The sequence below is a fragment of the Scyliorhinus canicula genome, chromosome 26 (assembly GCF_902713615.1).
Source record: "Scyliorhinus canicula chromosome 26, sScyCan1.1, whole genome shotgun sequence".
Taxonomy (NCBI): domain Eukaryota; kingdom Metazoa; phylum Chordata; class Chondrichthyes; order Carcharhiniformes; family Scyliorhinidae; genus Scyliorhinus; species Scyliorhinus canicula.
In genome coordinates, this window is record NC_052171.1 from 11,840,212 (window position 1) to 11,853,750 (window position 13,539).

The following is a 13,539-nucleotide window of genomic DNA, read 5'->3' on the forward strand; positions in this document are numbered from 1 at the left end:
AATCACGCCACGCCGCCCTGGCACCCCCACGCGATTCTCCCACCCCCACCAAAACTGTGTGTCGCGTTTTGAGACAGGCCGCCTGGAGAATCGCCGCTCCAGTCGAGCGGCGATTCTCCGGCCTGGATGGGCCGAGCGGCCTGCCGAATCTGACCGGTTCACGCTGGCGCCAACCGCACCTGGTCACTGCCGGCGTGAACATCGCGCGACCGCTGCGTGTGGGGCCTGTGGGGGGCGGAGGGACCAAGCACCAGGGACGTGCTCAGGAGGGGTCTGGCCCGCGATCGGTGCCCACCTATCGTCGGGCCAGCGTCTCTGAAAGACGCACTCTTTTCCCTCCGCCACCCCGCAAGATCAATCCGCCATGTCTTGCGGGGCAGCGGAGGGGAAGAAGACAACCGCGCATGCGCGGGTTGGCGCCGACCAACCTGCGCATGCACGGGTGACGTCATTTAGGCGCCGCTGGCCACGTCATTCAGGCCGCGCCGCTTTGATGCAAGCATCAAGGCCCGGCGCGCGAGATTAACGCGCCGCCGCTCCTCGTCCCCTGGGGGTGGGAGAATAGGGGGCGAGGAGCAGCCTCTGACACCGGAGTGAAACACTCCGGGTTTCACTCCGGCGTCGGCACTTTGCCTCCCTTTGGGAGAATTTCGGTCAGAATCCCAGAAAGTGCTGGATGATTCAAAAGGCAAATCGGGGAAATAAAGAGAGGGGTTGAGAAAATATTGGCAAGTAAAATCAGGGGAACCCCGAAAAAGATCCCAAGGAGCACGAGGATAAATAAGTAACGAGAGAGGCTGATTCGAGACAGAATAGTCAGTGAAGTTCAGAGGTGGAAGACATGGGGGTAGTTCTTGATAAGTGTAGGAGGGTGATGATGTAGACATTGTAGTTATGGAGGGGGTGCACACAGTGGGACGGGAAATATTAAGGTGTTCACGTCATTTGGAAAGTTGAGAGGTCACCAGGCTCCAGATGAAATCTACCCCAGGGTGTTGAGCGAGTTAGTGGGAGTAAATGGTAGGAGCTCGAATCATCCTTTCCCAATTCCCTCCAAGAGGATTTGTAACACTGCACCATTGTCTAAAAAGGAATATAGTTTTTACAGGTCGCCCTAACCTCCACAGATGGAAAATTAAACAAATTGGACAAGTATTCAGTCATTTGTTCATCAAGGACAGTCCGTCGGGATTTGTACAGCAAGGTCATGTCCCAATGATTCAGTTCGTGTTGTCAGGGTAGTTAAGTTAATATTATCTACATGCTTTTGAGCAAGGCTTTTGACGGAGGTCCAACGTGATGACACTGGCTCGCCTCAATACTGGGAAGCATAGAGACATACATATCTGCAGATCCATGAAGATAGCCAGAGAGGTAGAGAGACAATGTGGTTAAGAAGGCATTGGGGTACCCTCCTTCATTAACCAAGGCACAGAATTTCAACGCAAGGAAGTGATGTACAAAACACGAGGCCACAAATCAGCATTGCAAGGAAGGATTTAGTCGCATACGAGAGATTGACGACATTTCTTTTGTCTGTGGAAAGATTGGATAGGTGGGGGTTGTCTTGGGACAGATGACGCTGAGGGGAGATTTAATTGAGTGGGTTGAGAGAGTGGGTAGGGAGGCCCTATTACCATTATGGAGGCCAATAACCAGGAGCCACATTAATATAGAATTGGAGGGAAGTTTTTTTCAAAGAGTGTCATTATTCAAAACGTTTTTCAATTATAACAAATGGTTAAACAAGTGTACGCAATTTTAAAAGTATCTTCGCCGCCGCCCCCCCCCCCCCCAAACACTTGCTGGCAACAGCCAGCCAGCCCCTTAAAGAAAGTCATGAACGGCCCCACCTTGACTAAAACCCCTCCTTAGATCCCCTTATGTCGTACTTTATCTTTTCCAAAATGCAGGAATTCTGACAAATCCCCCAACCATGCTGAAGCCTGAGGCAACGCCGATGCCCTTCCATCTGAGCAAGACTCGCCTCTGGGCTATCAGAGAGGCGAAGGCCAAGACATCCACCTTCTCGCCCTCCTGCAGCCCCAGCAAGTCCGACACTCCGAAGGACACCACCATTGGCCACGACTTCGCTCTAACTCCCCAAATCTCCAACATTGTTTTGCAGTAAACCCAGAACTTAACCAACTTAGGGCAGGACCAAAGCATCTGAGTGGTTCGCTGGGCCCCTCGAGCAACACTCCCATCTGTCTTCTACACCTGGGAAGTAGCCGCCCGTACTGATATCCTCCCTGTCCCTATCTCATCAACAGACAGCACCGGTAACCAAGGAAACAAAGGGAATTCCTTTCATACAAGTTCCGTACCTGCAAATACCTACAAACCTTCCCTCCTGGGAGTTGGAACTTCTTCAACAACTCCTCCAGTCCCGCAAACCAACCCTCCACGAAGAAGTCCCTAAACCTCTTGGCCCCCCTCCCTTTCCCAGATCCAAATATCAAATCCATCCCAGCTGGTATGAACCTGTTTTTCCCACAGATGGCGCCAGTTGCGACACAAACCCTAAAGTGGTGTCTGAATTGATTCCATATTCTCAGAGAGACTATTACCATTGGGCTTGAGACGAATCTGGCCTGAGAACGAAAGAGGAGCAGTAACAAGTGCCCTCAAACTCAACATATACAAGAAGCCTCCTCCATCCAAGCCTGGGTCCTTAACCCACCCCCACACTTTCTCAATGTTTGCCACTCGGTAATGAAATGAAAATCGCTTATTGTCACGAGTAGGCTTCAAATGAAGTTACTGCGACCCCTAGTCGCCACATTCCGGCACCTGTTCGGGGAGGCTGTTACTGGAATCGAACCGTGCTGCTGGCCTGCTTGATCTGCTTTCAAAGCCAGCAATTTAGCGTTGTGCTAAACAGCCCCTATGCTACATCATAGAACATTACAGCGCAGTACAGGCCCTTCGGCCCTCGATGTTGCGCCGTCCTGTGAAACCCCTCTAAAGTCCCTCTACATTATTCCCTTATCGTCCATATGCCTATCCAATGACCATTTGAATGCGTTTAGTGTTGGCGAGTCCACTACTGTTGCAGGCAGGTCATTCCACGCCCTTACAACTCTCTGAGTAAAGAACCTACCTCTGACATCTCTCCTATATCTATCTCCCCTCAATTTAAAGCTATGTCCCCTCGTGCTGGACATCACCATCCGAGGAAAAAGGCTCGCTGTCCACCCTATCTAATCCTCTGATCTGAAAGAAAGCCTTTAGAACCCAAGGGATCTTACCCTCCCAAACAAAAGTCGAAATTAACTTGTTGACCCTACTAAAAAAAGATTTTTGGGGAAAAAGTCTGGGAGACATTGAAACACAAAGAAGGATGTTCATCTTCACCATCTGAACTTTTCTAACCAAAGACAACAGAGGCTATTGCACCTCTTCCAGACCGCCTTCACCATCTGTACCAGCCTGGCCAGGTTCAACTTCTCTAGCGAAGGCCGGTCATGAGCCGCCCGCATTCTCAGGTACCTAACACTAGTCCTGGCCAGACGAAAATGGTAGACTCCCCAGATCATCTCCCTTCCAGGGAGGGTTCACTGGTAAACCTCACTCTTGACAATGTTCAATCTATATCCTGAGAAGGCAGTAAACTTTCTAAGCACTTCAACTATCTTCCCCACGTTAGAGAGAGAATCCGCGATATACAGCAATAAATGGTCAGCATGCAGGGACACCCTATGCTTCCCCTCTATACCCTTTCACCCAGCTGACGACCCAAGTGCAATGGGCACAGCTCAATTGCCAGAGCGAATAGTGGACATCCCTGCCCTTGTACCCCTATACAACCGAAAGTACCACAAACTCAATGCATTGGTATGAACGCTCGCAGTGGGGCCCTGTTCAAAAGCTTAACACACACAATGAATTTAGGCCCACATCTAAACTGCCCCAATCTCAAAAAGGTACCTCCACTCCACCCGGTCGAATGCTTTGTGCGTGTCCATGGCAATGATTATCTCTGGATTGACCCCTGCCAAACGCAGCAGCACCAGACTCCGAAATTTCCTAATGTTGGCTGCCAACGGCCGGTCCTTAACAAAACCCGCCTGATCCTCCGAAATTACCCCCAGTAGGCACCCTTCCAAACAGGTTGCAGCACCTTAGCCATGTCGCAACTGTTTCTAAAATTCCACAGGTAGTCTGTCTGGGCCCAGTGCCTTCTCTGACTGCATTGAACCAATACACACAATTCACTCAGCCCCAATGGCACCTCCAGCTCCTGCCTTACCCTTCCCTCATACAAAATACTGTGGAATATCTCAAATACAACCAAAATGCTGGGAATATTCAATTGCATTTAGTTTGTTCATGAGAAGCCAGTGTTTATTGCCCGTCCCTAATTACCTGTCCGATGTTTCAGACCCACAACCTTGGTTGGAACTGCAGCCTGACATCTCTGAGTTAGTTAGTTGGCTGTGTGGCAGGGGAATTCTGACGGGCAAGCATCTCCATCCGGGAGCTTCCCGGCTCCGCTTCCTGATTGCTGTCTGTGCATTTTGTTGAAAAGTACCTGTGTTGAGGTGAGGACTGCTTCAGGCTGGCTTTGCGCACCTTCCTCTTGTGAAATAGCACGTCCCTTATCGTGCAGTTGAAGTCTGAATAATGGGCGTCAGTCCAACAGTTCTGGGACAGAAGCAGACGTTGCTTGTGAACATAGACACTCCAGACAAAATACTACTGTTTCCCAAAGAGAATCATCTCTTGTTTGGGGGTCAGTCTTGTGTCTCCTGTTGTAGTTGAATGTTTGATACTGTACCTATGTGGAGGTTACAGTGAGGAAACTGCTAGTGGAATTCAGTGCCTTGTCCTGGGCGTCGCTCTCGGAGAAGCGGCACTGAACCGGGTTTAGAGAAGCCTATTTTCTTCTATGTAAAGCTGTAAGGAAGGATCTGACTAAACTGAGCCATGCAGACAGTGTACAATAAAATATTTACTGGCAGGGAGATAGAGTCCTGCAGAAAAAGCTTCTTCCTCATGCCGCCTTTGCTTTTTGGAAAATCTGCTTCTGTCGGTTTCTGTCCCGATCCCTCCCTATCTCGAACAGTTCTATCCAATCACCTCCCAGCCTGTTCTTGAAGGAGAACAATCCCAGCTTCTCCAATCTATTCATGCACCTGAAGTTCCTTTCTGGGCGGTGGCACAGCGGTTAGCACTGCTGCCTCACAGTTCCAGGGTCCCAGGTTCAATTCCAGCCTCTGGTGACTCTCTGTGCCGAGTCTGCAAGTTCTCCCCCCCACCGGGTCTATGTGGGTTTCCTCCCACAGTCCAAAGCTGTGCAGATGAGGTGGATTGGCCGTGATAAATTGCCCTTGGATGGGGCGGGGAAGTAGGTCTAGGTTGCAGTGCTCTTTTGAAGAGTTGGTGCAGACCTGATGGGCCGAATGGCCTCCTTCTGCACTGTGGGATTCTATAGTTCACCTGAATCTTTTCTGCACCCTCCCCGATGCCTTCACATCCTTCCCAGAATTGGACAAAGCACTTTGTAAAAGTTCAGCATAGTTTCCTTTCCAAATCTATGACGAGTTATGAAGCTCAGTAATCCATTTGTTTTATTAAGCACTTTTCCAACCCAGCCTTCCCACCGTTGACCCTTAACAATATCTATGCGCCCTCTTTCAAATTGTACCTTTCAGTTTATACTGCTTGGCCTCACTTTTGCTGCCAAATTTTGATTGGCTTTTCCTCAACTTTGACTCCTCTTGTTCTGTGATAGAAACTGAAGATAATGAGACTGAAGATTGTGGCGAATTAGCCATTGCCACACCACATTCAACAGCAATGAAAACAAATGGGCATGATTCATCTGTCATCAAATACAGAGTTACCGCAACATCTCAAGTGCTCAGGTAAGGGATTGGATCCGTTTTGCTTTTAATTGAGTGGGGGTGTCAAACAATAATTACATTTAAATCTGCTGGAGTTCCTCGCAAGAGGGTGACGCACAAAGATTCCTTTAATTGATGGCAGGTTTCATCGTCTATTCTCTGATCGCAACAACCATCCATTATTAGAAGGCCAGGCAGCGAGAGTCTAGACTGGGTCCTGCTGACGAGTTGGGAATCTCTAACTCCCCGGGGAATGAGACATGGATTGAGGAAGCGAGAGTGGACAGTATTGTGGATCGCTGGGTGGGAAGGCCTTGGGTCTGTCCAGCTGACACACTGAGCCAGCTGCCTTTTGAAATGTATATGTTTCCTTCATGAAAGTATTCAGGCTTTTGAGTCAGCTGTTTCTTTTGTAATTCTGAACATAGTTCCCATTTCCGCCGCTGCTCCTTCACATTGTGATGGCGCCACATGGCCAACAGCTAACCTGCAAAGCATGATGGGAAAAGTAGCCAACCGTACACAGCGCAATTGTTTCTGCAAGCAAGTGTGATAAGATGCACTCAACATGAAATCACTGCAGTTGCTAAGAATATTAGAAGAGAGCAAGGCCAACAGATTTGTTCTGTTTTTTGCAAGCCAGGTGGGGAATTATCTTATGAGTCCCACCCAGGAACTGGGGCACCAATTGTTGCCCTCCAACTGACGTGGCGGACACAGAAACTCTTGCTGTTTCCCCACCTGAATCTGTATTACTGTTTAAAACACTTGGTAAACACTGAACTGCTCTTTATTCTGCTCGTCGAAGTACTGATTACTTGTTACAATGAACCACCAGACTCGCGGTTTGGATTCCGATATTTCAAGTTGCAAGATGAGGTTGCCAATCTCCCTGAAGTTGGACTGGTCTCCTGTCGTGGTCCTGGGGCTGTCCTTGTACTCTGCATGGTCCCACGGGTGTCTCTGCTGACGTTGCTAACTTCTCCATTTTTATCCAGTTTCTTACAGACTCAAGAATGTTCTTTTGCCACGTACACTGCTGACCTGTTACCCGTTTTCCTCCAGCACATCTGTTGGCCTTGCTCTCTTTATATCTTTATTTTAGCATTCTTAGCACCTACAGTGATTTCATGTTGAGTACATCTGATCATCTTTGCAGAAACAATGGTGTGTTAGGTTGGCTACTTTTCCCATCATGCTTTGTAGAAGGTTACCAGTTGGCCATACGGCGACAAGAGGTTTATATTAAAGAATGCACAGAAAATTCTCAAATCAGCAGCTATCAAAGAAAAATTTCAGATGCTGATTGGCCAGTGTATTTGCGGCATTTGCTGCTCTCTCAATCCTTGCGTTTATTTATCTCCGACCTTAAGACTGCTGCCTCCCTCCTCCAGAACTCCCTCAACTCCATCAGCTCTTCCACTGCTGGAACTCTCATCCATGCCTTTGGTACTTCCCGACCTGTATATTTCAGTGCGACCTGGCTATTTCAGCGCTCTCCTCTGTAAACGTAAGCTTATTCCAACTCCAGCTTCCCCATTCCACCACTCCGGATGATGCCCTCTACTGATGGGAGCAGGGCAGTGCACTGTTTTCATCCTTCTCTGTTTTGTGCACGTGCCATCCACCTAGAAGCCTGTTTGAGCTTTCGCAATTCCACTGTAGGTCCAAGTGGTTGAGGGCTATGTCAACGTGATGGGGATCTGAATTGTGATGCCTGTGGGGCTCCAGTCAGTTCAATGTCCTGACTGCCCGATAAGCCCAACAGTAGAAATCAATGAATTTTGTTTGAGAAAGTGAGTTGTGTGCTGCCCTTTCTAATTTTCTCCCTTTGCTGATATACGTTTACCAACGGACTCCTGATATTCTTCAGAGGCATCATTGGCCGGAGACTTTCTTAAAAATAAATTTAGAGTACCCGATTCATTTTTTTCCAATTAAGGGCCAATTTAGCGCGGCCAATCCACCTAACCTGAACATCTTTGGGTTGTGGGGGCCAAACCCACGCAGACACGGGGAGAATGTGCAAACTCCACACGGACCGTGACCCAGAGCCGGAATCGAACCCGGGACCTCGGCGCCGTGAGAGAGCAGGGCTAACCCACTGCGCCACTGTTGGCTGGAGACTTGATTGATCGTACGCATGGCGCGCTCCATATGCCAACTGGATCTATCATTGGAGCAGGAAAATATGTTTGGTGGATACGGAGTTGAGTTTCCACCATTCACATTTACTCACTTTCAAGGAGACATTAGTTAGTATCAGGATGGGACCGTTGGCTTTTTAAAAATTCCCTGCTCCTGCAATCATTGAGAGCTGAGGCTAACGGCAGCTCTAACAAATATTCTTGGAGCACAGACCAAGCACTCGAGTGTAAGTGTGCAGTTTTGTGTTTCACTAGCTGTTTGGCAGCTTTTGCGATTGTATGGTGTCTCCTGTTACTGACTAACCTAAATGGGAAGTTCTGTGTAAAGAATAGCCGTACTTCAACCTGATCAGACGTGGCCCCTCAGGCTATTTTGACACTGGTGTAGCCTTGACTTGTTGGCCGAATCTTTCCTGCGCCAGAGCAACGTGTGTTCACAAAGCATTCCAGACACAATCTATTACTGCCCTGTTTCAGCTAATCGATTCAGCCAAATGGTCTTTCACAATGAGCAGCTGGGGCTTTCTCCCGCTGTCCTAAGCAGAACATAAACAGGAGGAGGCCATGGGGGCCTAATCCACAACTCAACAGGATCATGCCTGACCTGGCTGTGGCCTTAACTCCACTTTCCTGCCTGTCCTCCATAATCCTCGACTTCCTTGTCAATCACAAACCTGTCTAACTGGGCCGCAATGACCCACCGCCTCCACTGCATGTTGGGGATGACTAACAACCCTCTGAGAGAAGAAATTCCTCCTCATCTCCATCTTCAATGTAAGAATCCTTCAGCTGAACCCCCTACTTCCAGATTGCCCCCACAAAGGGAATCTTGGCATCCACCCTGCCAAACCCCTTCACAATCTGATCAATTTCTATAAGGGCGCCTCTCACTCGTCCAAATTCCAATCAGTGTGGGCCCAACCACCTCAACATCTCATAAAGTAACCCCGTCACCTCAGGAATCAGCCGAATAAGCTTCTGTGAACTGTTTCCAATGGAAATGTTTCCTCCCAGGAGTAAAGAGACCAAAACTGTACACCAGTGGTGAGCAGCCCGGGGGAGGGGGGGGATGTGCGGCCCATTTGGGCTCTGCGTGCGGCCCATTTGGGCTCTGCGTGCGGCCCATTTGGGCTCTGCGTGCGGCCCATTTGGGCTCTGCGTGCGGCCCAGGAGACTGTTGCCCACGTCTGGATTCCAAATTCCGCTGATCTCTGTCACCATGGATTTTTTTCTTCCCATATGACTGAAGTGATTTGCACGTAAAGGAAAGGGAAAGTGTGGTGTGTGCTGATTCCTCACAACGTTGACTGTGAGCTGTGCATTCCCTCTGTGTTTAATCTGGAAACCTTGTTTTACCGTTTGAAGTTGATAGTTCTATTGATATACAAAGAATTAAGCTTTTACTCTGCAACTAGTTATGAAATATTTGGCGGGTATTGAATGTTTTCTCTTGAGATCACCATCAAGCCCAATTTCCATCTTGTAACTCGCAGAGATGATGGGGGCCCACTGACTAATCTAAGTTTCCTATCACTGCTGTACACAGTATTCCAGATGAGGTCTTGCCAATACCTTGTGCAGCTATAGCAAGACTTCCCTACTTTTGCACTCTATCCCCTGTTGCAGTATTGAACCCGGCCAATATTTATCCCTCCAACCAACATCACGAACAAAGATGATCCAATGCTTGTTGAATCTTGCTGTGTACACGCTCCTGAGGTTGTGAAAGCCGCACGTTCTTGTATTTCTCCTCTAGATTGGATGGAGTGCTTTCTATCAGGCTCCATTCTGAATGGATGACCTGTTGGGCAGTTGGGGGGTGTCTCGCTCCTGATCTACATGGATTCCAGGCTTTCCTGCCGCCCCAGATTTGAGAGGTTAAAATGGTGGACCTTTTCAAACTAATATCTTTCTTCACAGAGGCAAGGGCACTGTGGACAGAATGCGGTCGGTTGGGAAACAAGATGTGAAGTTCCTCACCCCGGTCCGCCGCTCCGTCCGCATTGAGCACGTGTCTGCTTCGCACCCGGAGATCCTGAGAGAGCATGACTGCTGTGTGACCTCACTGAATGAGCTTCTCGCTGTGGAGGAAGCTGCAACCTACGTGTACAGAGAAAACCGGGCTCTGCTGAACGAATGAAATGTGGCTCCCTAACGCACTTATGTACCTACTTCAGGCATTGCCTGAGTTCTTCTGTAAATAACCTTGTTATAATGATTGAAATGTATTAACAGTGTACATAATAAACAATTTTAGTCGCTTATAATGTTAAAAATGATCTAAATCTCTGGGCATAAACATGTCTCCTTGGGGACGTCATAATCTGTTTTTCAGCATCATTCCGGTAAGTTGGCAGGACTTTTATTTATTGTTGGAGCTTGCGCTTCCTCCCACCACGTGTACTCACAGTTCCAACAGCCAAATCCCCCTCCCTCCCAATGGAGTAAAGGAGCGCATTGGTCAACGGACACAGACTAAACAGCCTGTGCGCGTTGATTCAGTCAAATGCGCAGTTTGTGCAGGCCTGCGTATGCATTGTCTGGTTTTACTGGTACAAGCAGTCAGACAACATCGAGGAAAGGTGGCAAACGGGCAGATTTAGGTGCTATCAGTAAACTACAGGGGAGATGGGGCCCAGTGATCAGCATTGCTGCCTCACAGCACCGGGGGCCACGTATTCCCCGTGTCTGCTTGGGTTTCTTCCAGTCCACAGATGAGCAGGTTGGGTGGATTGACCACAATACATTGTCCCTTAGTGTCCAGAACTATAGGTTAGGTGGGGTTACGGGGGTAAGGCGGCCGGGGGAGGGGGGGGGGGGGGGGGGGGGGAAGAGAGTGAGCCACGGTAGGGTGCGTATAGACTCGCTGGGCCAAATGGCACCATAGGAATTCTGTGGTTCTAAGATAAGAGAACTGGCACCACAAGTTCAGGAGCAAGAATGGAAGGTCTTTGCTCAAGATGATCTAGTTGGCCTCACCTGAGGTGTGAGCACAATCTCACTGGGACAGGGGAGGAGAATGGTGTGCGCTTGTCACGAAGCACGTCGAGTGTGAGGAGCTTCGGTTCGTGGGGGGGTGTAGTTGTTTTAGTGTGAGGCAACCGAGAATAAATAGTCCTGCCGTTGTGTAATAATTATTGAAGGCTCTTTATTAAAATAAAGACAAATGCACACCGGACCAATCTACTCGTGCGATTGAGATGTATGAATTGTTAAACAGTTTCGACAGAACATACTCCTTGTTACACTGTATATCTACACTACCTGGACACTAAGACTAACCCTGTTCCCCAAACAGCATCCAAATTGAATAACCAGCTACAGGTACCACAATACAGGGATGATACTCAAACCTGGGAACAGTCTCTTTCCTGGTCCAGCAAAGATATTTTAAAACTGCTGTTACGAAGATTCTCTGCACAGCCTTGACTTAGAACTTGTTTGCTGTAAACATAGCCTCAGGCCTGGTGACTGGAAAACTGGCCTGTCCACTTTCTGAGACTGCCTGATGGTAACTGCCTCTGGTTTTTCCTAGTCTCGGCAATTATACCTTTGTTGTTCTTTGATTATGCCTTCTGTGTATGCAGCTTTATGGATGGTACCTAACTTCCTTGAATACAAATGTGAGGTAATGCATTTTGGTCGGTCTAGCATAGAGGGGAAATACACCGTAGATGGATAACCTCCAGGAATACAGAAAGTCAGAGATCTGGGCGTGCAGAAGGTGGCAACACAAGTGGACAAGGTAGTCAAGAAAGCAGACGGGATGCTTGCTTTCGTTGGACAAGTCATCAAGTATAAAAACTGACAAATCATGCTGTAGTTGTATAGAATCTTGGTATGGCCACACTTGAGGCAGGTGGGGACCTCGGAGTGGAGTACGGACAGGTTAAAGTCCGCGAACACCTCTGCCAGCTGATACCAACCTTTGCCAAAACCCTCAGCCCTTTTTTTGTGCCGTATCCCTCTATACCCATCCTATCCATGTGTTTGTCGAGATGCCTTTTGAACGCCGTTAATGTATCTGTTTCCACAACCTCCCCTGGCAACACGTTCCAGGCACTCACCACCCTCTGTGTAAAAAAACCTGCCTCCCACATCTCCTCTAAACTTTGCCTCACGGACCTTAAACCTATGCCCCCTGGTGACTGACCCCTCCACCCTGGGAAAGAGTGCCTGCCCATCCACTCTATCCATGCCCCTCATAGTCTTGTAGGCCTCTATCAGGTCGCCCCTCAACCTTCGTCTTTCTAATGAAAACGGTCCGAGTCTATTCAGCCTCTCCGCATAGCTAACACCCTCCAGACCAGGCAACATCCTGGTAAACCTCCTCTGCACCCTCTCTAAAGCCTCCACATCCTTCTGGTAGTGTGGCGACCAGAATTGTGCGCGATATTCTCAAGTGCGGCCTTACCAAGGTCCGATACAACAGACCACGATAATTGGAATTATGGGAAAGTTGGCCAATAACTTTTACAGAGGAATGGGAGGATGGAGATGGGGCAGTAGTTTGGAGACGAGGGCGAGTTTTCGAGGAAGGTGATGAGTGACTCCACCCCAATACCTCCGGTGGCCCAACATTCATCCTACATAAGGAGCTAAGTTGGTGGATCTGTTGGGTTGCTATACTTACCTTACTCTCCCTGGATCAGCTTAACTAGCAGCGCTCACAGTATGGACTACCAAAAACAAAATGGCCGATTGAACTTGGGGTTGCCCATGTCGGGAATCATGGAGTCGATGCCTATTGGGCAATCAACCAAGAAGGGAATGAAGCAGACTGGAATATTACTGAAAGTATGGTAAATCTTAATGTCCAATTTATTCAGTCCATCATCCGTAGCCACTCTTACTAACCTTTGGGAAGTAACTAATGTCCTTCCTGATCTCAATCTGTCACGCAAATACTCCTACAAGGAGGAATTTGTCAGGGCTGGAAGACTGGGAACAGACGAAGCCTGTGTGGAATATAAGGAAAGTAGGAAGGAACTTAAGCAAGGAGTCAGGAGAGCTAGAAGGGGGTCACGAAAAGTCATTGGCAAATAGGGTTAAGGAAAATCCCAAGGCTTTTTACACGTCCATAAAAAGCAAGAGGGTAGCCAGGGAAAGTGTTGGCCCACTGAAGGACGGGGGAGGGAATCTATGTGTGGAGCCAGAGGAAATGGGTGAGGTACTAAATTAATACTTTGCATCAGTATTCCCCAAAGAGAAGGAATTGGTGGATGTTGAGTCTGGAGAAGGGTGTGTAGATAGCCTGTGTCACATTGAGACCCAAAAAGAAGAGGTATTGGGTGTCTTGAAAAATATTAAGGTGGATAAGTCCCCAGGGCCTGATGGGATCTACCCCAGAATACTGAAGGAGGCAAGAGAGGAAATTGCTGAGGCCTTGACAGAAATCTTTGGATCCTCACTGTCTTCAGGTGATGTCCCGGAGGACTGGAGAATAGCCAATGTTGTTCCTTTGTTTAAGAAGGGTAGCAAGGATAATCCAGGGAACTACAGGCCAGTGAGCCTTACGTCAGTGGTAGGGAAATTACTGGAGA

General features: G+C 48.5%; 1 protein-coding gene across 1 annotated transcript in view; it reads left to right on the top strand.

Annotated features, from left to right (window-relative positions):
• Window positions 1-10,263, top strand: part of ckap2l (cytoskeleton associated protein 2-like) — a 38,065-nt gene extending 27,802 nt beyond the window's left edge. Inside the window, exons 8-9 of the mRNA XM_038785506.1 lie at window positions 5,738-5,870; window positions 9,917-10,263. Coding sequence (XP_038641434.1) covers window positions 5,738-5,870; window positions 9,917-10,136 — 353 coding nt within the window. The 3' untranslated portion in view covers window positions 10,137-10,263. The remainder of the gene's footprint in view (window positions 1-5,737; window positions 5,871-9,916) is intronic.
• Window positions 10,264-13,539: the final 3,276 nt, after the last annotated feature.